Genomic DNA, 25605 nt, shown 5'->3' with positions numbered 1-25605 from the left:
CGAGACAAGTCGTCTGGAGGAGCAGCTCCGTGAATGTGCATGGAGAGAACTCTGGGGGCCTGGGGCGGTAGCAGAAGCAGCAGAGAGTCTTCGCATCCCAGGGGAGGGGATCTGAGGGCAGGGCGGTGAGGTTGGCTGCAGCAACTGGCGGAAGCCAGGCCCATGCCCAGCGCAGCTACACTGGTCACCTGACGCTTTCCCCAGCAGGTGGGGAGCAAGAGAACTAGATGGACAAGCCGCAGCCCCTGGCTTCCTGTGCAGACAGGGTTGGGAGATGAGGCCCAGATCCTTTGAAGAGATTCAGCCCCTGCTGACACTCCCCATACATAATTCCAGAAAGTGCACTGTGTTGTAGAGCTACCTTCACATTAGCATCAATTATTTGAACACTTATAACTTAAGGCTCCAAGACTCCAGCAGTGCCACCCTTAATTTGAAAAGCTGAAAAGTCTGCACATTTGCATGCAATCAAACAAGCCATTATCGGTCCCAGAAGAGAGGCATCATCGGGTTGGGTTGGCATAACAAGGAACCATTCACCCCCTAGACGCTAAGTAATATGACCTGGCTCCCAGGATGAGCTGACTGCTTGCTACTATGTCTGCCTTGGGGGAAAAAAAAGAAAGTGCCAGAGAAGTGGGGGAATACAGTCTAGCTGCCATCAAGGAAGCTCTTAGGGCACTGCAGCTTCCCCCACAGAGCACTCAGGCCCTGCAAAAGGCCCTGGAGCTGCAGTGGCAAACATTTGCAAAAGTCACCCCAGTAAGCAGATCTGACTTCTTCGGCACCCCAGGGCCCCAGGGACTAGCAGGCAGTGAACAATTCAAAAGACAGCATTAATCACCTCCCAGGAGATGAGTCATTGTGCTTCTCAGCCAATGAGGGAGCTCCAGTCATAGGTAAATGTAACCTGATTGGCTAAGGCCAAAGCAGGCTTCTCTTCTCAGATCAACAACCTGGGAGCTCTGGGAGATCGGGTATGTTTGCAGCCTCAGCTCTAAGAACTTGGGACGACCCAATTGCTGCAGCTGCTCCCTGGACACTGCTTAGTAAGGACTGTAGTGCACCCAGGAGACAAAGCGAGTAGCAAGCATAGAGCAGAGCCTGGTAAAGGTGCCCCAGGAGGCAGACAAGGCCGGGCTGGGACTCCTCCCTCCCCTTTGTCTCCAGGAGACAAAGCACCCAGTCTCCCTCCTCCACCCCACCGCAGTGTCAGGTTCTCCTTTTGAGAATCCTGTCTTCACCTCCCACTTCTTACTGATAAGCAAGATGACTGTTTTGTACTCTGAGGTCGGGAGAACATTTGCCAAGCACTTAGACTATGCTGGCCCGGGTTGGCAAAATGCAATAAGCTCCCAAGGGCAGGCACTCGGTGCAGTGGTTGAGAGGACGCTGGGGATACTCGCATCCTGTATCAGAGTGCCTGAGGTTCAGACCAAAACCCTGTAATGTGAAGGCAGGACCCAGCCTCTGGTCTGCCTCCCTTAGCCCAAGGTGTCCTTGCCTGCCCTTCATCATGGCATCTTTTCCATAAACTTTTCATGGGGATATACAGTATACAAATCAGGGAACTTTGAAAAGTTTATGGAAAATGGAATTAGGGGATAATTATTTAGGTGCCCAAAATTTTGAGATCCACATATGCATACAAGAGGTCTTCAAAAAGTTCATGGAAAAGGCATGAGATGAACAACTGCGCATGGATTCCAAACTTTGAGGCACCAGAAAAGACTTATCTTTTAATTCCATTTTCCATACACTTTTTGGAGTGTCCTCATACCTCAGTTCTCTCTTATACTCTCCATGGCCCTGGCAGGTACAATTCCTGGGCCTGCTTTACTTACATGGAAACTGAGACTTGTGCCTTGGCCAGAGTTACCCACACCCTTGGCACAACATTAAGGGGGTGAGGGAGACGCACGGGCATCAGAGGCCAGCTTCAGACACCTCAGACTTGTGCTGGAAGGGAGAGGACATGGTCCCCTTCTGCACTACAGCATCTTCTCTTTTTTTAAGATTTATTTTATTTATTTGAGAGGCAGCGCTACAGGTAGAGAAGGAGAAAGACCTTCCATGGGCTGGTTCACTCCCCAAATGGCTGCAACAGCAGGGGCTGGGCCAGGCTGAAGCCAGGAGGCAGGAGCTCCATCATCAGGGTCTCCCACATGGGTGGCAGGGGCCCAGGGACTTGGGCCGTTAGCAGGGAGCTGGATCAGAAGCGAAGCAGCTGGGGATTTGAACAGGTGATGCCAGCCTTGCAAGCGGTAGCTTAAACCGCTGCACCGCAACGCAGGCCCTTCCTGAGGCCTGGAGAACTCAGTGTGACTTGGCATTGTGACCACGGGGCCACTTTCCAGGTGGTACAGACCTTGCAGGCTGGAGGACCAGCCCCACTGAAACACTGGAAACACCCCCACCCCACCCCAAACAAGCCTCTGGGAATGCGCTTGTTTATAAGCTGAAAGTTATCTGTGTTTACCACTTCAGCAGCTGGATTTAGCATCAACCCAGAATATTTTCCCGAGCCTGCTGTACTCCTTGGTTCAGAAGGTCACAGTGTTCCATGAAAATGAAGAAGCCTTACTGAAGGAATAACTAGCTAATAATGAAGCTTTCTCATGCTATGAGTGTGTGTGAGTGTGTGAGTGTGAGAGTGTGTGACTGTGTGTGAGTACATGTGTGTGAGTATGTGTGAGTGTGAGAGTGTGACTGTGAGTGTGTGAGTGTGTGAGTGTGAGAGTGTGTGTGACTGTGAGTGTGAGAGTATGTGTGACTGTGTGTGTGAGTATGACTGTGTGCATGTGAGTGTGAGTGTGAGAGTATGTGTGAGTGTGTGGCTGTGTGTGAGTGTGTGAGAATGTGTGTGTATATGAGTGTGTGTGAGAGTGTGTATATGAGTGTGTGTGAGAGTGTGTGTGTGCATGTGTGTGTGTGTTGTTTGTGGAATACGAGGGAGCTTGGTTTCCCTCTATAAGTGCAAATGTGGATAAATCAGGTTTCCACAAGTGAGAGTCTGGACTATTATTGCCAAGGTCATCACAGTCCCTAGATAGGTAAGACTGCCTAACTTGTCTGTCAGATATTTCTTGAGACCTGTTAGATACTGCGTGGCTGGGCCAACCACAGAAGCACACGTACATTCTAGAACTGAAAAGAACCCAAGAATCTTAGGGAGCCCATTCCAGAACAGAAGCACAAGAGCTCCCAGTAGAAGGATGTGAGTAGCCCACAGGCAATGCAACCAAAACAGCAAAGGGCGGGCATGCATCCAGCAGGGTGGGAACCCCGGGTCTGCAACCCACCAGTCGGTGGCTTTGGCACCTCCTGAACCTCCTGTGGCTTGGTTTCCTCCAGATTCCCAGTCTGCGTTGCGTCCCTCACTGAGGACTGGGAGGGCTCCTGTGAACCCTCCAGGCCTGTGGCAGCAGTGATCTGGGGGACAGGCAGGGGGCGCCCTCCTCGTGCAGGGGGCAGTGAGGGGGCCCAGTGAGCAGAGCCACTGTGCAGAGAATGCAGCGAGGGTTTGCATCCAGAGCCCAAGGACTCATCCACCAGCCACTTGGATGTCTGCCGAGGGTGGAGTCGCGTCCCAGGAGCGGGGCTCCCTCCCTCACCCCACAGGGGTTCAGCCGACATCCAGGGCAGTGAAGAGTCAGTTAGTGAATGAAGGGAGTGACACAGAGCCCAGCCCCTGAATCATACTCAGGTCGCCCCTAAAGTTAGCATCTCAGTGCCAAGGTTTGTTCTGAAAACTTTGCCAAGACTCACAGACCTGATCAGAGTAGTGCCCAGTCTACCACAGAGCCACAGAGCCATAGACCTGCCATTTCAAAGTAACCACGCTGGCCCTCTCACTGACCATTCAAAGAAAGTCCACACACGAACTGATTGCACACTGCTCAACCTCCACTTCACTTTCTGAAATTCACCCAATACCCAGGAGTCCAGGGATTGACCAATAGCGGCCCGACCCCTTTGCTAACAAACTACTTTCTTCCCCCACCCAGTGGCACTAATGGGCTCCCTGGGCAGCAGGCAAGTGGACCCAGTTTCCAGGATTCTATAGAAATTCCTCCAATCAATGTCTAGAACATTCCCCTACAAACGCTGCCCTTGAGAGCGCCCCAGGAAACCCCCCACACCTAACACATGTCGCCATCCCCTACACAAACGCCATGCCAGGGAACCTCGGTCCCCACGCTGAGTGTCGGAACACAGTCTTGTAGGGGCCACGTGCCTTGCTGCTCCCTCCTCCCTCAGCTAGGTCAGCCCAGCCCTGACTCATCCGTGGAGCGAGGACCTCCCCCATCTGCAGTGGCATCACTCCCAACACCCACACACAGAGGCACAAAGGCCAGCTTTACTTGCAAATGTGGAGGCAGAACGGGGTCCTGCCCACCCCTTGCCCCACCCAGCCTTCTCTCCACCTGGGAGATCCTGGCGACAGGCACCAAGAAGGGCAACCCCAAAGGGGGAAAAGAGCTGTAAGAGGGCGTGTGGGAAGGGGGGAAGAGGTCTCCCCAGCTTTGCCAGGATCAGAGAGCAAGGCAGCAACCTACATGTGAGACAAGGAGGCCATGACCCCACAGGGGCTGGGATGGGAACCATGAGTGCTGGCTGCCTCCAGGAGCTGGGAGACACAAGGCATAGCTTCTCCTCCCTTGCTTTTTTTTTTTTTTTTAAGATCTTTTTATTTATTTTTTTATTTGAGAGACAGAATCACAGAGGGAGAGACAGAGAGAAAAGCCTTCCATCATCAGCTGGTTCACTCCCCAAATGGCTGCTGGAGCTCCGCCGATCCAAAGCCAGGAGCCTGGAGCTTCTTCCAGGTTTCCCCCATGGGTGCAGGGGCCCAAGAACTTGTGCCATCCTCCACTGCTTTCCCAAGCCATAGCAGAGAGCTGGATCGGAAGAGGAGCAGCCGGGAGGGACTCGAACCGACGCCCATATGGGATGCAGGCACTGCAGGCAGAAGCTTAGACCACTATGCACAGCGCCAGCCCCTCCCTTGCTTTCAATTCAGCTTCCTGCTAATGTGCAGCTTGTGAGGATGATGGCTCAAGCCCTTGGCTCCCTGCGGCCCACATGGGAGACTCACATTGAGTTCCTGTGTGTAACAGGCATTTGGGGAGCAAACTACTGGATGTGAGTCCTCTCTCTGTCTCTCTGCCTTTCAAACAAAAGGAAAATAAATTTCCTAAAGTGTGGGGGGGGGGGGCAGAGGGGAAGAGCCTGCTGGGAAGGCATTCCGTTGTGAGGGCTCCTCCCTCAGGAAGGAATTCGTGCTCTTGGAGAGGAGGCTGAAGTGGGCTCGCTAGGCTCTTTTCTGCCCAATCAGGGCCTCCATGTTGGACCCCTACCCACCCACCTGGCCTCCAGAACTGTAAGAAATGCTTCTGTTCTGCATAAATCCTCACATACGCTGTTACAGCAGCACCGGCAGAGAGAGAGAGAGAGACCCTCACTACCCATTGGCCCAGCCTTGCTTTTAGACTTCCGGGCCCAGAACAGAACGAGAGCGGACACACTCAAGCTGAAGTTGGTTCGCAGGAGGAAAAGGGACCTGCAGGAACCCCATGCAGAACCACCAGGGGACCCCGGAGGCAGAGTGCTTCCTCCCCAAGGCGCAGGGCACGGGACAAATCCTTCCACGGCTTGAGTCCCAGGCCCCACACCAACTGCCCACACCTGGCCCGGCTCCACTCACCGTCTGCAGTTCCCCGGAAGAGCTGTTGCACGGGACGTTGGGAGGGGACACCCGTGGGCAGCGCCGTTCCCCACTGCTCAGGGCCCAGGAGTTGGCAAAGTCGTAGGGGTCTGAGGTCAAGGTCCCTGTGGAGCAAAAAGTCAGGAAAAGGCTCCTTCAATTTTGCCCGCCCCAGGGCTTCTCGGTGAAAGCACTGGGTCTGTGAGTAGACTCCAGTGCTCATCGTCAACCCACAGTGGGCAGGGCTCAGGGTGAGTGATGGATGGACAGGCGGGTGGATGGATGGACAGATGGACGGATGGGCGCAATGAAGGAGATGATATGAAAGAGAGAGGTGACATATGTCCCTGTGCCTTTCCACGCCTTTCTCCCCCCGTACCGAACTTTCCCTTACTGCCTTAGCTATTCCCACTTAAAGTTTGAGAGGCAGCTTAAGAACCATTTCTTCCAGGGAGACTTTCTGGACTGCCCCACCCTAGCCTGTTTGGGTGTGCCCCGTCTCTGGGCCCCCTGCACACCCTGGGCACCCCACACAACCAAAACTCTCATTTCCCACGGAGCTGATATCCTTTGCGCATATCTCCAATTCAGCTGTGTGCACCTGAATTACGGATGCGGGGGCTGCAACCCTCGTCTCTGCATCTGTATCTGGTGGGTTGCAGACATTTAAAGCATTTCTGCAGGATGAAAGGAGGGGTGTGCCACGCAAGGAAGAGCCCCTGCGTCCTCCAGGGACTCCCAACATCTGTGTTTCAGCTCTAGGGGCCCTCATGGTCTGGTGCAAAGTAATTGCCAGATGACATTGCTGTGTCTTTATCACAAAGGTAGCGTGGGACCACTACCTCTGTAGAGTTGGGCCGAGTGCTCCTTTGCCCAGACAGACCTGGAAAGATGAAGGACGTTTCAAGATCAAATATCACACTTGGGAATAGGCCATAAACTATCCACAGGGGAAAAAAATTAAAGTGAGAGCTTAGAAGTCTAGTCAGTTGGCATTTGGGGTTTGATGGGTAGACAAAAAATGCCTGTTACCAGATATATTCATTTCCTAATCCTTGTAACTTGTAAATGTTATCTTTTTAAAAACAGCTTTTTAAAGATTTATTTATTTGAATGGCAGAGTTGCAGAGAGAGAGAGAGAGATGGATCTTCCATGTGCCAATTCACTCCCCAAATGACCTCAACAGCTGAGAATGGTCCAGGATGAAGCCCAGAGCCTGGAACTCCATCCAGGTCTCCCACGTGGGTGGCAGGGCCCCAAGCACTTGAGCTGCTTTCCCAGGCTCCTTTGCAGGGAGCTGGATGTGAAGTGGAGTAGCCGGGACTCAAACTAGCACTTCAAAATGAGATACCATTACCACAGGTGGCAGCTTAACCAGCACCAGAACACCCACCTGTAAAAATAGTTTTTGTTTATTTATGTTTATATAAAATTTATAAAAACCAAAGAGACAGGGAGAGAGGGAGATAGAGAGATAGAGAAAGAAAGAAATATCTTCCGTTCACTCCCCAAATGCCCACAACAGCCAGGACTGGACCAGCCTGAAGCTGAATTCCATCCAGGTCTCCTACATGGTTGGTAGGGATCATTGACTGCTGCTTCCCAGGGTGCAATTAGCAAGAAAGTGGAATCAGTTGCAGAGCTAGGATTTGAACCCAGGCACTCCAATATGGGATGAAGGCATCCCAAGCCAAGCCTTAACCACTTCAACAAAGGCCCACCCTGTAAATATTATCTTACATGGAAAAAAAAAAACCTGCTTAAGTTGAGGTTCTTGAGGAGGGACTTGTCTTGGATTCCCTGGAAGGATAAGCACAGGTTGGAGGAGCCCAGAGACGGTACGTGCAGAGAAGGCAGCAGTGTGGTGACAAAGGCAGAGGTGGAAATGACGCAGTCACGGGGCCAGCAATGTGGTGCAGTGGATTAAGCTGCCCCTTGTGACCCCGACATCCCATAATACAGCACCAGATCCAGCTCCCTCTTAATGTGCCTGGGAAGGCAGCAGATGATGGCCCAGGTGCCTGGGTGCCTGCCTCCTACACGGGAGACCTGAATGCATACCAGGCTCTTGGCTCCACCTGAAGCAGCCCTGACTACTGCTTTCTTTTGGGGAGGAAACCTGCAGATGAAGACCCCTCCCCTCTCCTCCCTCCACCCCGTCACTCTGCCTTTCAAATACATAAATCTCAAAATACAGCCTGCAGCAGCTGGAAGCAATTGTCCCCTCCGCACCACCCCCCCAGCTTCCTGAAGGACCACAGCCCTGCCAACACCTTGATTTCCGACATTTGCTCTCCAGAACCATGAGAAAATCAATTTATGCTGTTTCAAGCCCCACCAGGTTTGTGGTACATTGTTGGAAGCCACAGGAAACTAACATGTGGGAGAAGCCGGAAGGAAGGAGACTTGAACTTGTGGGGTGTCTGCTGTGTGCCAGCGAGGGGCAGGTGCTCTCTGTGCGCTGGGTCACTCCACACCACACAGCTGGGACCCTGTCTAGCCAGCCATATTGCAGAAGAGGCTCCGTGTGGAAAAGCTCCTTCCGTCACCTGTGGGACCCAGGCTCACCGCATCACCCACTGAACGAGAAGTTAGACGGTGACTTCCGTCAGCCCCTTCTGTTTTAGCCCCAGCCCTCTGCGAAGTGAAACTTTAGGAGCTAAGTCTGAAGCAAGGCCTGAGTCCGTCCTGGAGGTGGAATTACAGTATTCTTGCATGGAGACAACGCTCTGAAAGCCAGAGTTGGAGCTGAACTGGGCAGATTCCCAGAAGTCAGGAAGCAAAGTTAACTGTTTGGGGACAAATACTGTTGAGTCTAATCCAACCATGGAGACCCAAAGCCCTGATCCTCTCTGAGTGTGACTTCAAAATATCACCAGAGTCCCGAGTTCTGGTCCACGGAGACCTCCTGCTCCCTTAACAGCATGGGTCCCGCATTCATTCCTTTAAATGCTAAAACCTGGAATAAGCAAGAGCATTGTTTTCAGACTGGCACTTCTACTTCTAACTATTAGGATACATTAGAGAAATCTGAAAGCTGTGAGACCACAAGGAACAAATATCTACAAATTACTACAAAGACCAAAGATCCTGTTGAATCCATAGGCAAACTCACACACAAAAAAAGAAGGAATTCTGCCGGCGCCGTGGCTCACTAGGCTAATCCTCCACCTTGCAGCGCCGGCACACTGGGTTCTAGTCCCGGTCGGGGCGCCGGATTCTGTCCCGGTTGCCCCTCTTCCAGGCCAGCTCTCTGCTGTGGCCAGGGAGTGCAGTGGAGGATGGCTCAAGGGCTTGGGCCCTGCACCCCATGGGAGATCAGGAAAAGCACCTGGCTCCTGCCATCAGATCAGCGCGGTGCGCCGGCCGCAGCGCACCAGCCGCGGCGGCCATTGGCGGGTGAACCAACGGCAAAGGAAGACCTTTCTCTCTGTCTCTCTCTCTCTCTCACTGTCCACTCTACCTGTCAAAAAAAAAAAAAAAAAAGAAGGAATTCCGAGACACAGGATGAGAGGCCAGGCTGAGGGTGCTTTGTTAGAGTAACCCAGTGAGGGTGGCCATGTTGCCAACCAAAGGCCTCCGGGGTGGAAGGATGCCATTGGGGCGCTCCTAATGTGGGGCGGTGGACCTGAGACCCCACTGTAGAGCTGGGAGCTTGAACAGCTACACCCTCCCGGGAGAAAGTGGACAAGGAAAGAGACACGCTCCAAGAAACAAGGCAGCCAAGGCATCCGGTCTGCTCGGCCTGCGCCCCAATAGGCGAGGAGGGAAAGTCTCCCCCGAGAAGCTGTGGGGAGGAGAAAACCCTCCCGTGGGCGGCAGACTCCAGTGTGTGTTTCTGGTAAGATTCAGCAGCCCCAGGCTGAGGATGAGCTCACATTTGGAAAATGAGGACGCACAGGGACGCACGGGGACCCAGCCACCGTCAGAAGGCGTCAGCAGGGTTAGAGAACCACAAACTTCAGATAATGCAATCCTCACAGAGCGCTTGCTTCCATCAGAATGTGATTCAGCCCCCAAACCTTTGCAGGACTTTAAGCCCCAGAGTCCTAAATTAATGGCACGGAAAGGGTGGACACTTAATCCAGAGGGTTTAGGGGGTGGGGCCTAGTGGGACATCCTTAGGTCACCAGGGGTGTGCCCCTGGGAAAGTAGTTCTTTTTTTCCTTTTAACTTTTGTTTCTTTTAAATGACATTAAACACACATGCTACAAAGAGAAAAGATGGTGCCAGTGCTGTGGCATAGCTGGTAAGGCTGCCACCTGCTGTGCCGGCTTCCCATATGGGGACCGGTTCATTTTGTGTCCCAGCTGCTCCTCTTCTGATCCAGCTCTCTGCTATGGCCTGGGAAAGCAGTAGAAGATGGCCCAAGTGTCTGGGCCCCTGCACCTGTGTGGGAGACCTGGCTCCTGGCTCCTGGCTCCTGGCTCCTGGCTTTGGATCAGTCCAGCTCCAGCCGTTGCGGCCATTTGGGGAGTGAACCAGCAGATGGAAGATCTCTCTCTCTCTCTCTCTCTCTAACTCTGCCTTTCAAATAAATAAATAAATAAATAAATAAATCTTTAAAAGAGAAAGGGGAGGAGAAAGAGAAAACATGATAAAGAGGAGGCACCAAACGTCAGCTTCATCACTGTAGGTAAATCAGGACCCACATCCGATGCACCGATAGAGTTTATTTCAAGCTCCTCACCTACAAGCAAACTAAGCAGCACATTTGCACTCTGCTTTGTCGAAACCCCCATGGTGAGAACACGAGGGACGAACAAAGCTAGGGAGGCAGTTAAATGCACAGAACCCTACTCAAGTTACAAAATACAGTAAGAATTCCACCAACACGCTAGATGGAGAGGCCAACCAAATACGAAGATGGGGAGCTTTGACAAGAGTCGAAAACGCCAGGCCGGTGCCGCGGCTCACTAGGCTAATCCTCCGCCTTGCGGCGCCGGCACACCGGGTTCTAGTCCTGGTCGGGGTGCCGGATTCTTTCCCGGTTGCCCCTCTTCCAGGCCAGCTCTCTGCTGTGACCAGGGAGTGCAGTGGAGGATGGCCCAAGTGCTTGGGCCCTGCACCCTATGGGAGACCAGGAGAAGTACCTGGCTCCTGCCATCAGATCAGTGCGGTGCGCCGGCCGCAGCACGCCAGCCGGCCGCAGCACGCCAGCTGGCCGCAGCACGCCAGCCGTGGCGGCCATTGGAGGGTGAACCAACGGCTAAGGAAGACCTTTCTCTCTGTCTCTCTCTCTCTCTCACTGTCCACTCTGCCTGTCAAAAAAAAAAAAAAAAGAGTCAAAAACTCCAGATCAGATCCTAATCACTACCATTTTCCAGGCAGACATGCCTGATAACAGTTTCCTTTGGTTTCTTTTTTTCTTCTGAAAGAATACTGTTAGCCACCACAGAACCGCCCTCTCCTCCCCCAGTTCAGCAGATGCAATTGAGCTTTGCATGCTTGGGAAAAGCAGAACTATTTGAGCTAGGAGGAACTGCGATGATAACATTTTCCAGTTAATCTGTCATTCAGTTGATTTGGCAAAGGCAGTACTCCCATTACACAGTCAGTCTTAAACTCTGTACCAAGGGCAGGAACCTGAGGCCATGAGTGAAACACTGACCCTTTACACTGGCTGGGTTTTCTGTGAAGAACAGACCAGAAAGCCACAAGGCCAGCTACTGCAGCTGCACTTGATTTCAATTGCTAGGTCCCCAATGTGGGGTGTTTGGCAGGTGTTGCTCCATCAGGCTAATTTAGAGCAGCCTGGGGAAGTGACCAAGGAAGGAAAGGCCACGGTGCCAACTGAAATAACAGGTTGTGACTGTTACCTTGGACTAGAACTTTGCCCTTCCACTTGGGTCCCAGAATCTAAACCAAATATCCACGGGAAAAGAGACTGGATTAAAGCCATAAACACTTAGGGACAGCTATCCAAAACTGCAGGTGGCTTCAATGGTCAGGCTTTTCCCGAGTCAGTTTCTAAAATGGGGGAGGGGGTGATTAAGGCGGGGTACTCACCTACCAAGACAGGGCTGATGAATCAAGAAAACTAGACAGAGGCTACAGCACCTGTCAGCAACTGTTGCAGGCAGTGAACTACAATAGCATGAACCCCAGAGAGGACAACACTCCTAAGAGGTCCATTAGGACAGACAAAGTCAGCCAGCTTTGGTTAGGGCCCCAGACTGTGAGCTCGAGGGGTGCTTGTGTGCAAAGGCTTCCTCACCATTAGATCAGACCCAGTTGAGCAGTTCTGTGAAACCACGCTTCGAGGGCTTGAGCAGGTGGGAAGATGGTTATCGGCTAGAGTCTGAGGGCACCCCTTGTTAACTGATCATGGGGACCCAGGGAGCCCCTCCCAGGGCTCTCCCACGGGATGGAGGCTCCCTAACCAACATTCGCGCTGGTTACTGCAAGCATCAACTTGCACAGACACTTGGCGCTCAGCAGACAAAACTGAAGAGCACCTGGTGCTTGGACAGCACTGCCTGTCACACAGCCGCGTGGGCGGCTCTTCCATAGACAGCAGGGACGCCGCTGCAGAGGCCGTGCCTGGCAGGGTGCAGGAAGCCTGGACATAGAGCCCTAGGAAGCAGAGTGGTCACAGGAGGCTGAAAAAAAGAAGAGGGGCTGCACTGTGGCGTAGCGGGTAAAGCCACCGCCTGCAGTGCCGGCATCCCATTTTGGCTGTTCCACTTCCGATCCAGCTTCTACTGGGAAAGCAGTAGAAGATGGCCTACGTCCTTGGGTCCCTGCACCTGCATGGGAGACCCGGAAGAAGCTCCTGGCTTCGGATCAGTGCAGTTCCAGCTATTGTGGCCATGTGGGAAGTGAATCAGTGAGTAGAAGACCTCTCTCTGCCTCTACCTCTGCCTCTCTAACTCTGTCTTTCAAACAAATAAATAAATCTTTAAAAAAAAGAAAAAAAAGACAAATAAAAGCCTGAGTGGAGCCGAACCTGTGTCTCTGCCTCCCGGCTCCCGTGTGACATTCCTGTGCACACTCCACCACCTGCTGTGGCTCCCTGCCAGAGCCAAAGCCTGCACTGTGCCACGCGCAGGAAGTTCTGCTCAGACCACGCAGCACTTGCCAACCCTCACCCCGTGTAAGTTGCTAGGGGAAATTCAAAGTTGAACAAAGTCGGGGCTGAGGAGCTCCAAGGTCTGGCTGGACAGGAGTCTAGGCGTCAAGGTGGAACACTGAGAGAAAAGGCTGGCCACAGAAACTGCAGCGAAGTCACGGCAAGGCTTGAATGCCAGCAGAGGACTCGGTGAACGTGAGCAAGGAAGCGTATGGCCCACGTGTACTCCAGGGAAACCGTCTCCCAGAAAGTCTCACCCTCTTGGGTCCTAAAGTCATCTTCAGCAAAGATGTTGAAGTTGCCGCACAGCCCGCAGGTCCTGTTGGAGTGTCTGTGAGACAGCAGGACTTCAAAGCTGCCGCCGCCATCGATCCTGGCCACAAAGCCGTAGGCCTCGCTGGACAGCTTGTGGTACCCAGCCTCCGTTTCCAGATACAGCCCTTGGGAGGCATAGGGCATGGAGACCCTGGAGGGCAGAGGATAAGCTGGGAAGTGGGCTTTTCCTCCGCACCCTCTGACCCCAGCCCTGTGTTATGGCGCCACGTGTCTGGGGACCTAGCCCGGCAGTGGGCACACCTTGCTCCCTGCCAGCCCTGCGCCTCACTTCCTCTGGCCACATTGATGTCCTCTCTCTGGTCCCCAGTTTCTTCAGCTGAAAAATGAGGCAGGCAGGTGAGGAGACCCCCAGGGTCCTTTCCAAACGTCTGACTTACCTTTGGGCCCCCTGCATGGCCGTACCATTGACGAACAAATGGATGTCAAAAAATTCCCCGAGATACACAGAGAGGCTCACTCTGTTGCCATTTTGAAAGTTCCCTGAAACAGAGAAGAGTCAGTGGTGGTGATGAGAACCCAAAATCATATAAAAGGAAGTATTGTTGCTCATATCTCTATAATCGTACATCAACAGAGAATTCCCCCAAAGACTCAACAAACCGGTAACACAAATCTCCCCTAAAACTGTCAACTTACTTGCTTGTCTTTCCATTCATCTAAAATTACTTCTTGGGTGCCTTCTGGATGCAACAGCCATCAGTGGGCTCTCATATTTTACAAGAGAAAAGAACATAACAGAGTGACCCCTGCATCTGTCTGGGAGTTTATAATGCAGATATGATGATCAGACAAGCACCGGGCAGCAGTGGAATGCATTGTAAAGGAGCAAGAAGGTGGCCCTTAAAATATTATGTCAGGACTACCCTCCACCCAGCTATTTGTTGAAAATGGAGATTCCCAAATCCCACCTCAGTCTGCCAAATTTGAATCTTGGAGAGAAGTTCAGAGACAGCCTAGGTAAAGGGCCTCACACATCAGAACTTACCAAGGCCCCAAGAAACTATCTATATTGCCATTAGAGATGTTTGAATGGCCCAAGACATGATCAACTGGTCTCTGATAAGGAATGGGCACTTGGCCTAGCCTTTCTGATGCCTGGGTTCCATAGGAGAGTACCTGGGTTCAATGGCCAGCTCTAGCTTCCTGCCAATGCAGATCCTGGGAGGTTCTCAAGTAATTGAGCAGTGATAGCTCAAGAAATGGAATTCCTGCCACCCATGTAAGAGACCTGGATTTCGTTCCTGGGTCCCAGCTTCAGTCTCTGCCCAGCCCCAGCTATTGCAGACATTTGGGAGTGAACCAGATGAGGGGAGCACTCTCTCTATCAGCCTCTCTGTCTCCCTGCCTCTCAAAGAAGTAAAATAAAATAGATGGTTTTTTTTAAAAATACAGTCTCTGATAATGGTGCAGTTGAGGAGTGAGCCCAGAGACAAGGGTGATGGCAGTGGGCATGAAAGAAAGAAAACAGACACTGCCCAAGCTTAGGCAGCCACTACCACTTGCCAAGAAATGCTGCGTAAGTGATTGGCCATAGGAGATGAAGGAGCCAGAGGTCAGCGCAGTGTCTCCAGCCTTAGAGACCTAGAGATGGATGGGACACGGGGGGTGGAGGACAGCTGTGCAAGCTGAGAGGTCCAGTGTGGGGTTGTGGCACCCTGGGGCCCAGCCGGAAAGGTTGACCTTGGAAATGAGGACTCTGTCTTCTCCTAGCAGAGGTGGGGCCGTGTGGGCTCCATCTCAGACCCCTGCGGACCTCCTGCCCTGCCCTCCCTCAGCTCTCTCGGAGGCCCTGGCAGCAGCTCACACCAACAGATTCTCCCCGATGTTCTGGGCTTCGATCCACAGACACCATTGCCTCCTCGTTTGCTGGGGAGCTGACCCAAAGAAAGCAGTTGAAGAAATGCAAACAGAATTGGAGAGCTGGCTGAGAGCGGGAAACACCCGTGGCAGAATCTGATGGGCAGATGAATGGCATGTCTTTCTACTTTTTCTATATCTTTGAAATTTTCCTTAATAAAATGCTAAACAAACACATGGGATAGCCTGGCAGTGACCCCCAGTTCTCAATGCCTCTCAGGAGCCCTGCAAGCCTTTGGCAATGAGCCCCAGACCAAATCCTTTCTTTGGTGTCTTCTCGGGCTGAGCACACTCCAGTGTGGAGTGGGTCATGCAATGCAACCCAATCCCTTCAACACCCCTGGCTTTAGACCTGAGGGAGCAGCAGAGGCCCTGCCTGCAGCAGGTGCATGCAGATGGGCCCACAGCCTGGGTCTCCATGCCCTTTATGACCACTGGACCTGTGGGCTCATCACTATGGTCCTCCCTGCCAGTGCTGCCAGTCTCACAGGTAGACAGCACAGCTCTGGCCCTACTACAGGGTCACTCAACCAAAGGCGCCTCCATCTGGGAAAGGGGAAAGGCAAACCTGGGGGCCTCCCCTTCTTGCAGGTTCTCTGTCTCATGAGATTCAAGAGGGGTGGCTGAGAACAAGTAGATCAGGGAGTCAGTGTCCAGAGAATGGTAGGCAACACCTTAGGGGCAGCCGGACAGCTGGGGACGGACTGCCACCTCCCTGCAGCCCCGGATCTATAGCTCCTACAGGCTTGCTTGCTTTTTAAGATTTGTTTGTTTGAAAGGCAAAGCAACAGAGGGGGTGGGGGAGACAAAGAGAGAGACTGATTTTCTAACCATTGATTCACTCCCTAAATGGCTGCAACAGCCAGGACTGGGCCAGACTGAAACCAGGAGCCAGGAACTCCATCTGGGTCTCCAGGGGCCCAAGCCCTTGGGCCATCTTCTGATGCTTTCCCAGACTCCTTAGCAGGAAACTGGATGAGAAGTACAGCAGCCAGGACTTGAACTGCTCTGGTATGTGATTCCCATGTCTCCTAACCCACTGTGCCCACAACCAGAGGGGTGGTTTACGCCGTGGTAACCAGCTCCCACCCACCCACTCACTCACTCATGCAGCCACAGACCAAAAAGCCCTCAGTGAGGACTGAACCTCATTGGGTCTATGGGTGGCTAAGAAGGTGGGAAGAGCTGCAGACCAATACCAAGGCACGGCCTGGCAAGGGGACTTGTTCATGTATGACTCTCTCTCTCTCTCCATCTCTCTTTCTCTCTTGCTCCTGTGTGAAATGCTTGCTCTTGGCCTTGACCCTAGGGCCTGCCTGACCAGGAGCAGGAACCAAGACAAGGGACTCCCTCAGCACCAGGTGGGCCCTAGTGGCCGGACATAAACACTTTGCCCAGGACGTGAGCACGATCCTCAGGCACTTGGAGAGGAATGGGGATTGCGGAAACAGGATGTCTTTTTCGGAGAACAATGGGCCAGAAGCAACTGGTTGCTTTGTAGACCGGAACTACAGGATCCAAGTTCTAGGCTCCCCTCCCAACCCTGTACCTATGGCCTCCTGGTCATCCCTCTTCTCCCAGCAACCCCCACTCCACACCCCACCACCCCCAAAAACAGCAGGAAAGGGAGCCACACACTGCCTCTGAGGTTAGCAGCAGGCTTTTTGGAAGACACAGAATCAATCGACATTAGAGGGGGTGTGACCTGTGCATAGCCTGGTTCCATGTGGAAGACCTGGCGTGCGTTCCTAGGTCCTGGCCTTGGCCCTAGTTCCGTCCCCGCTGTTGTAAGCAGGTTGGGAGTAACCCAGCAGATGGGCACCCTTTCTCTCTCTCTCTCTCTCTCTCTCTCTCTCTCATGCATTTCTTAAAATCTCTTAATGAGATGGAAATGTTAGATAATTTGATTTGATGAGTACTCATCATATACATGTATAGAATCATCACACTGTTCCCCCACAAATATGTCCAACTATGTTTACTTTTAAGTAAATAATAAGAGTCACCCGAGTTGGAGGTTCTGAGCCTTCAGCTTCCCAGGAGTGGGGTAGGGGCCCTTTCTCCCCAGCCGCTGCCTCTGTAGCAAGGTGAGGCCCCCACAGTCCAGCACTGAGTGCAGCTTCCTTGACATCCCATACCCTAGGGATGTCTCTGGCCCTTTTCACCTCCTACCCCCGCACTGTGGCCAAGGCCACCCCTGCCTCCCCTTCTCCCCCTCTCAGGACCATCTTGGCAAAGCACTGGTTCCCTCCTGATCCTTCCCTGTTGCCCAGGACCTCACCCCAGCTCCTGCAGCCCGGTGCATGGAGACACACTCTCCCTTAGCCTCCAGGTGCCGACACGGCTGCCTCACCCTCGTACCCTGTACGCTCCAGCCCCATGCTGAGTTCTCAAAGCTTGGTCACCAGTCTAGCAGCAGCAGCTGAAGAGAAATCAATAGAGATGGAACTTCTGGGCACCGTCGCAGATCTGAGTCAGAACGCCGGGGCTGGAGCCCAGCTGTCGGCCTCTAACCGGCTCTCCGGGCAGTGCTGGTGTGCATGGAGCTGGGGCACCTCCGCACCTGCCACACCGATGTTCCCATCGGCTTTAGGAAATGGGCACAGGCTCCCTGCAGCCTCTCTCCCTGGCTCGTGCTGCCCCTGGGGCTCAGAGCTCCCTCCCGCCCCTTCTCCACCCACGCACGAAGCCTCGGTACACACTGCCCACTGGAGTAAGCACCTGCATCACTACAGCAGAACGTCTTTCCCCTGGATCCCCACCCTACACTGTGCCAACCAAGATCCCAGCGAGCTCTGCACCAGGAATTAAGAAACAAGAGAGACGCAGCCTTGCCCTGGAGGCGTGGGGAAAATGGCAGCCCACTGAAGCCACACTGTGTGTGAGAGAGGTTTCCCAGGACGTGAGCAGGCAGGGATGGCCCAAGAGGAGCAGCTCAGGAGCAGGGGACGCCCACAGCTGTCGCTCCCCCTCTTCGTGGAGGAACGACACAGGACCCTGCGTTGTTCTTCTGTCTGCTCGGCCCTCCCCGGGTTTGCTGCTGGTTCTTCCCGGGTTGGCTACTGTCCCTTCCACCTCCGTGGAAGGGCAGTTCCCCCTGGCCACATTCCCCACTTCCGCAGGGGAGCGGCACTCCGCCGGCCGGCTCTCTCGGGGGCTGCACAGGTGTTCCCCTTAGAGGTTCCTGGTGAATGCCGTCTCTCTCCTCCTTTATAGTCCTCCTCCGCCAATCCTAACTCGGCTGCCCACACGCCGAGTACGCTGCTCTCCTCCAATCAGGAGTAGGTCCTACAGTTTATTGGTTGAACTGGAGGCAGCTGCGTAGAAGCTGTTTTCTCCTCTCCCAGCGCCATATTGTGGGAGAGCAGATGCATAGAATAAGTCTTAATTCCAGTAACTCAGTCTAGTCCTGGTTGCTCCCCACACACAGCCACAGCTGCTGTCAGCTCACCGAGCTCCCACACAGCCTAGCCCGGGGCAGGGCACACAGACAATGCTGCCTCACCCTTGCTGACTCAGGAGCAACCCCAAAAGCCCGGAAGGACCCAGCCTGCTTAGTCCAGTTTCAGCAAGAACCCTACTGAGGCAGCTTAGCAACCCCCATGCACCCCAGACGTCTTGTCAATTCCCCTGTCCCTGCCCCTGCCCTCCACATCTGACCCCTCCAGCAAGAATCCCAGCGGCTGGGTTGAGCCAAGCTCCTCTTACCCTGCTTCCTTTTAGTAAATTTCCATCCCTGACACCCTCACACCTGGCCCTTTGCTCTAAATCCCCGCTTTCCTTTGTTGAAACTGGAGTCAGTCCCCTCCCCACCCCACACCGCCTTAGACAAACGTCGTGGACAAGTGTTCTTTACCAAAACGGGTCTGTGCATGGTCATCGGACCTCCCAGGCCAAGGGCCCTTTGCCAGGTTTCGGCGCGTCCCCTTCCTTACTCCTCACACTCTGCTGAGTCTTGCTGAGTCATGCCGAGAGTGTGGCACTCACCACACCTGCCAGCTGCCCCTCTGCAGACTCAGGAGACGCCCTCTCTCATGGGAACCAAGTGGTCCCATCTGAGAGGCCCAGGATGAAAACCCAGCTTCTCCTCGTGTTATCTGCCGGGCCTTGGGAGCGTGATGCAGCCTCTGTAGGCCTTGGTTCTTTGTTTGTAAAATAAGGGTGACTACAGCTACACGGCAGAGCTGTGGTGGGCATGCAGGGACGTGCGGGGGTGGTACCAGTACTTCTCCGGGAAGCCGGCAGGTGCACAACGTAAACTAGATAGTGTGAATTCTGCAGACCACTGAGAAGACGGCGGAGTTTTTTTTTTTTTTCCCCCTGTTGCAAGGAGCTTTCTATGTTCCAAAGCACCTTCTAGTTCACGCTTTTTCTCGATGCTTCCGATTCCCAGAGCATGCACGCACCCAGAGCAGTGGATTCCACCAATGGAGAAGCACGGTGAGAAGGCAAGGGGCCACGTGGCATGGGTAGGCCACGCCCCTCCGTGTTCTCAGTCGTGGGCTTCGAGCTCAGGCCGTGCTGTGAGAATGGGACCCCCTCCCCAGTGGACCACGGCGCTGAATTCCTCCCCTTCGGTGCCCGGGACTCACCAAGGATGGAGAAGGAGCGTTCCCGGCAGTCCCCCGCCAGCAGGTAGCTGCAGTCTCCCGCAAAGCTATACATGCTGTCATCGAAAGTGTTGACAAAGTCACGTCCGAAGAAGCTGCATCGGGCCATCGTCGGCTGGTACCCAGTCCTCTCTGTGCAGAGGGTCCCTGCGGGGAGAGGCCACTAGGTGAGCAGAACCACCAGCCACCACCTCTCTGACCTCATAGAAACAAGGTTGCATCTGCTAGAAATTGGGCTGTGGGGAGGTCTTTTCCCCCAAATGATACTGAAGCTGTTTCTTTCAGTAGATCTAATACCAGATCTCACAGCAATGACAGAGGAGGCTTCTCAAGAAATTTATCAGTTTTAACATTTATAAGGGTGCTTCAAAAAGTGCATGGAAAATGGACTTAAAAGATAAGTTTATTTCGGTGCAAAAAATTCTTGAAAATCACGCATATAAGAAGTCTTCCAAAAGTTCATGGGAAAATATGTGCTATGGACATTATTTACGCATGGTTTCAATTTTTTTTTCACCAAAATAAGTTTATCTTTTAGTTCTACTTTTCCATGAGCTTTTTTTCTTTAAATGTATTTGTTTATTTAAAAGGCAGAGTTACAGAGAGGCAGAGGCAGAGAGAGAGGTCTTCTACCCACTGCTTCACTCCCCAAATAGCCGCAACGACCAGAGCTGGTTCTGTCCAAAGCCGGGAGCAAGGAACTTCTTCCAGGTCTCCCACATGGGTGCAGGGACCCAAGGACTTGGGCCATCTTCTACTGTTTTCCCAGGCCATAGCAGAGAGCTGGATCGGAAGTGGAGCAGCTAGGACTCAAACTGGCGCCCATATGGGAAGCCAGCACTGCAGGTGGTGACTTTACCTGCTACATCACAGCGCCGGCCCCTCCAGGAGCTTTTTGAAGTATCTTTTGTACTTACTGATTTAAAACATATTAATGTTCATTAGAGAAAATTTGGTGAATACATAAAATACACAAAATGTGGGGCTGATGCTGTGGCATAGTAGGCTAAGCCTCTGCCTGTGGTTCTGACATCCCATTTGGGTGCGGGTTAAGTCCTGGAGGCTCCACTTCCGATCCAGCTCTCTGCTTATGGCCTGGGGAAGCAGCGGAGGATGGCCCAAATGTTTGGGCCCCTGCCTGCGCCCACATGAGACCCAGAAGAAACTCCTGGCCCCTGGCTTTGGCCTGGCCCAACCCTGGCCTTTGCAGCTATTTGGGGAATGAACCAGCAAATGGACGATAACTCTCTCTCTCTCTTACTGTACCTCTCAAATAAATAAATAAATCTTTAAAAAAAAAAAACAGAAAAAATTGAAAATCTGGAGCAGGCATTTGGTGCAGCAGTGAAGACGCCAGTATCGGAGCGCTGGTCCCAGGTCTGCTCCCGATTCTGACTTCCTGCTAATGTGCCTGGGAGGGGTGGTGGTTCCAGTACCTGAGTCCCCTGCCACACACGTGGGAGACCCGGAAGGAGCGCTAGGCTCTCGGCTTTGGCCTGGCCTAGAGCTGGCCGCTGCAGGCATTTGGAAAGTGAAGATGGAAGATTTCTCCCTCTCTCTTTCTCTCATCTTTCAAATAAACAAATAATTAAGCACATTTGTAACATCTATAACCTAACATTCAGCAATTGCAAGAGGTAACACTTCAGTGTTTATCTTTCCATTCCATTTCACAGCATGCTGACAGTTATAAATGTTTTACAAATTTTTGATCATCCTGTACACACTATCTGTACTCTATATTTCTCTTTGCAGATTAGATTTCATACAGGTCAGGCTGTGTGCCTGACATAGAATCTAGGAAGTATTAACTCCTCCCGAGTGCGTGCGTGTGTGTGCGTGTGTGTGTGTGTGTTGGAAGGTGGAAATCTAAGTGTTCCAGGCCTCCTAGCACAGACCCCACTGTCGGAGGGAGATGCAGAGGGTACGACTGTGGTCGTGCAGAATTCACATTTTCTCTTGGCCTCTGCTTCAAGGCACAGAACTCCTAAAGTCCTTGCACTCTTCAGAGTGATAGTATCTCTTTTTATATATATAAACTTATCTTTCAGTTCCATTCCCCATGAACTTTTGTTTATTTGAAGAACAGAGACAGACAGACAGACAGACAGACAAAGTGAGACAGCTCCCATCATCTAGACCACTCCCCAAATGCTCACAGCAGCCAGCTCCGGCCAGGAGCCAGGAACTCAATCCAGGTCCCATATGGACTACAGGGACCCAAACACTTGAGCCATCACCGCTGCCTCCCGGGGTGTCTATTAGCAGGAAGCTGCCATCAGGGGTGGAGCCAGGCATCGAACTCAGATGCTCTGAGATGAAATGCAGCCATCCTAACCTGCAGCCTAAGCCCAGGGCGAAATGCCCACCCCATGGCGTCTTTTGTGTGCTGGTGAGTTGACTGATGACTGGCAGCTTCAGGATGGGGCCAGTCTCAGAAAAGACCAAGGCAGGAGCAGAGGGGCTCTTCAGGAGAAGAAAGGTGCAAAAGGTTAAGTGGATCCCGAGGGGCCAGCGCTGTGGTGCAGTGGGTGAAGCTGCAGCACCAGCATCCCATATGGGTGCCGGTTCTAGTCCCGGCTGCTCCTCTTCTGACCCAGCTCTCTGCTATGGCCTGGGAAAGCAATGGAGGATGGCCCAAGTCCTTGGACCCCTGTACCCACGTGGGAGACCTGGAGGAAGCTCCTGGCTTCTGGCTTCATCTTAGCCCAACCCTGGCAGTTACAGGCAATTGGGGAGTGAAGCAGCAGATGGAAGATCTCTCCCCCTACCCCTTTAAAAAAAAAGTTGATCATGAATGGCCAGTGAATTCATCACCCATGCCTGCGATGAAGGCGCCATAAAACCCCAGAGGGACAGGGCTGGGAGAGGTTCCTGGAAGCTGTGTGCCTGGAGGGGCTCTGGCTGCTCCACTCCCCTTCCTGACATCCTTGAGAATAAACTGGAAAATGTCTTGGCTTGTGTCCTGTGAGTCATTCTATAAAATTACTGCAGCGGGGCCGGCGCTGTGGCATAGCGGGTAAAGCCGCCACCTGCAGTGCTGGCATCCCATATAGGTGCTGATTTGAGTCCTGGCTACTCCACTTCCAATCCAGCTCTCTGCTGTGGCCTGGGAAAGCAGTGGAAGATGGCCCAAGTGTTTGGGACCCTCTACCTGGGTGGGAGACCCAGAAGAGGCTCCTGGCTCCTGGCTTCGATGGGTACAGCTCTGGCCTTTGCAGCCAATTGGGAAGTGAACAAGTGGATGGAGGACCTCTCTCGCTCTCTCTCTCTCTCTCTCTCTGCCTCTCCTTCTCTCTGTGTGTAACTCTGACTTTCAAATAAATAAATAAACCTTAAAAAAAGAAAATTACTGGAGCCCAACAGGAGGACTGTGGGGGCACCCAGGTTTATGGCCCGTCAGTCAGAAGCACAGGTAAAACCCTCTGGGGCCTGCAAGTGGGGAGCAGGGGAGCAGTCTGGGAATCTGCCGCTGCCTCCAGGTAGAATACGTCTGAATAGAATTGGGTTACAAGGACCCCTGGCTGGGGTCGCGTGGTGGATGGATCGAGCCCCACCTCCCTTCTAAACAAGTCATCTGGCCAGGTCTTGGGTCCTTTCTTCCCCATCCCTTGCCCCTAGCGGGAGAACACCAGTCAGGGCCAGCAGAGCCTTCATAGCGGGCGCCCAGTGCTGCTGGCCTGCTAGGAGCCTGGTCCAGGACTGGGCCCTCAGGTGAGCTCCGGACACACGGGGCTTGCTCCAATGGTCCTGGGGCGGGAGTGAGGAGTGGAAGCACTGTGGCACCTACCTGGCAAGGTGAGGGCCCAGGCCAGCAGCACCCTTGCGAGTCTTGCGAGTCTGATACAGATCATCTGCAGGGAGCAAGAAGGATGAGCCGGTTGGCTGGGCTGCTACGTCCACGTGTGATGTGGGGAAAAACACATGGCTTTAAAGCAGAAGAGACTGAGCTGATCTCCATTTCTCCTTTGAGCACACTGCTAGTCACACACACACACACACACACAAACTTGCCCAGTGCCAGGCCCAAGAGCTGAGCTGACCCAGGAATACCTTCCCCAGATGACAGCCCAGGGCCAACACAGAGGAGGGCAGCTCTGCTTCCCTCATCAACGCCCCCCAGCATGCTGGCCGCTCTCACCTCCCTGCACCCCTGCAGCCACGGGGAGCTGGGATGCAACTGAATCTTCCCGTGCTTGGCTGCAAACTGGGGCTGAGACCTGTCTTACGCCTCTCTTGCTGCCACGGCACCCAGGCTTAGAGAAGGCTCAGGAGCCCCCGATTTGGCCGCTTGCTTGTCCACCACCTGCCCTGTACCGGGAGCGTCCCCAGAGCGGGAGGTGGCGCTCACCTTCACCTTCATCCCCAGCACCCAGGAGACACTCCTGGATAAATGGACAGAAGCCTTGCAGCCCCGGGAGGGACAGTGGATCCTGGCTGACAGTGACACCTCGCGTCGCTCTGAGGCCCCTGCTGCAGCCCCTCTCCTCTGGGAAAGGGCACATGTAGAACCTGTCAGCTGAGATCCACGGGGAGGAAGAGGACGGGTGACCATTTTCCCACCTAGTGGCCCATCCAACCCAACGGGGAGGTAAACCCAAACAAAGACGCAACTGCAGAAGGGACACGTGGAGACTGGACGTGGCCAAGACTTGGTATCAGAGCCAGGCCCCCCACCTTAATTCTCTCCCAACACAGGTACATGAGGCAGCTCTCAGCAAGAATCTGGAGTGAGGGCCCATCCCATCCACTCCCACGCGAGAAGAGGAGCAGCCATAGGGCCCCCGGAGGCAAGAGCAGGAGGCCAGCATCACAGCAGTAGGAATCAGTCCTGTTAGGAAGGCATCTGCCTCCCGCCACTGAGCCAGCTCCGCTCCTGAAAGACCATACCTTCTCCTGCAAAGCAGGTCTGCAGGTGTCTCCACGGTCCCCTGGAAAACTCTGCAGCCACCACCCCTAGGCCATGCTCCCAGCTCCGGCTGAAGCTGGGTGGATCTGCCGCAGCTCTCTCTGCTAAGTGGCCCCAGGGGCTGGCGAGTCCCCACTGCAGGGGAGATAAAGCCCCAGTGGTGACGTCCCCCTACTGCCCCCTCCCCCACCCGGCAGTTGGGAGCTACCCCAACACGGGATTGGCCTCCTCTTAATTACAAAGGCAGACAATGGCAGGAAATGGTATAAAGGCGCCAAGCTGATAAGGCTTTGGACAGCTTGGAGGGGGCCCTCCTGGAAGCTGCCCCTACTGAGCTTGCTAGCTCTCCCCAGACCCCCACATCCCCCCGCCCCTTCTGCAGGAGGGGATGAGCAGGGATGCAGGTTGTCTCAGGACAGGCGGAGCCCTGCTGGGAGAAAGCCAGGCCAGATCAACAGTTTCTGGATCTGGCCTCCAGGCCTGGATTCCAGGGAAGTTTGGAAAAACACCTCGACCTGAGCCAATCTGGCTGCCGTGTTGGACAGCACTTCCTGTCGGCGGAGGGATGACGTAGCCAGGGCTGGCCCTGATGGCAGCAGGCTGTCTGTGTCCCCGCCAGGGTTCGGTGGACAGGTTAAAGATGGAGGTCCCCTTCACAGGACCAGGCCCCTATAAATGAGGGGTAGGAGGGGTGAGGGTTTGATTCCAGTTGTCCTGACAACGGCTCCTGCCCCATCCTTCTGATGCCCTGATTCCTCTCCTAATCCTAATCACACATGCATACACACACATTCCAATTCTTCTTCCCAACCTCCGATTCCCAAAAACCTGAGTTCCATACCTGCCAACCTAATTCCTGCTAAAAGAGACAGCTGATAAAGTGCGCAGGGGTCAGCACTGGGCAGGGGAGAGGAAACGACCAAGTCACAGTGGGATTCCAGGCACCGCGTAAGATAGGCAGGCCAAACATTCAGGTGGGAAAGCCCACCTCTGCTTCTCACTCGGTACACCTGCCTTAGGACTTGGAGAAATATATGACCCCAACCCATACCTTCCCCTCCCCCACACCATTCCCCTAAGCACCCCAGGAAAGGAAGATAAACATTCCCAAGG

The 25605-nt window shown here is 53.5% G+C and overlaps 1 protein-coding gene across 1 annotated transcript in view; it reads right to left on the bottom strand.

Annotated features, from left to right (window-relative positions):
- VWF (von Willebrand factor) overlaps positions 1-24698 on the bottom strand; it is a 152537-nt gene extending 127839 nt beyond the window's left edge. Inside the window, 6 exon segments of the mRNA NM_001329088.1 lie at positions 5708-5832; positions 13038-13246; positions 13494-13596; positions 19566-19730; positions 23374-23437; positions 24474-24698. Coding sequence (NP_001316017.1) covers positions 5708-5832; positions 13038-13246; positions 13494-13596; positions 19566-19730; positions 23374-23437 — 666 coding nt within the window. The 5' untranslated portion in view covers positions 24474-24698.
- Between the last annotated feature and the right edge of the window lie 907 nt (positions 24699-25605).

The sequence above is a fragment of the Oryctolagus cuniculus genome, chromosome 9 (assembly GCF_051225735.1).
Source record: "Oryctolagus cuniculus isolate XC-2025 breed Fujian yellow rabbit chromosome 9, ASM5122573v1, whole genome shotgun sequence".
Taxonomy (NCBI): domain Eukaryota; kingdom Metazoa; phylum Chordata; class Mammalia; order Lagomorpha; family Leporidae; genus Oryctolagus; species Oryctolagus cuniculus.
The sequence above is the reverse complement of the archived record's forward strand: the minus strand, read 5'-3'. Positions and strand labels throughout refer to the sequence as shown.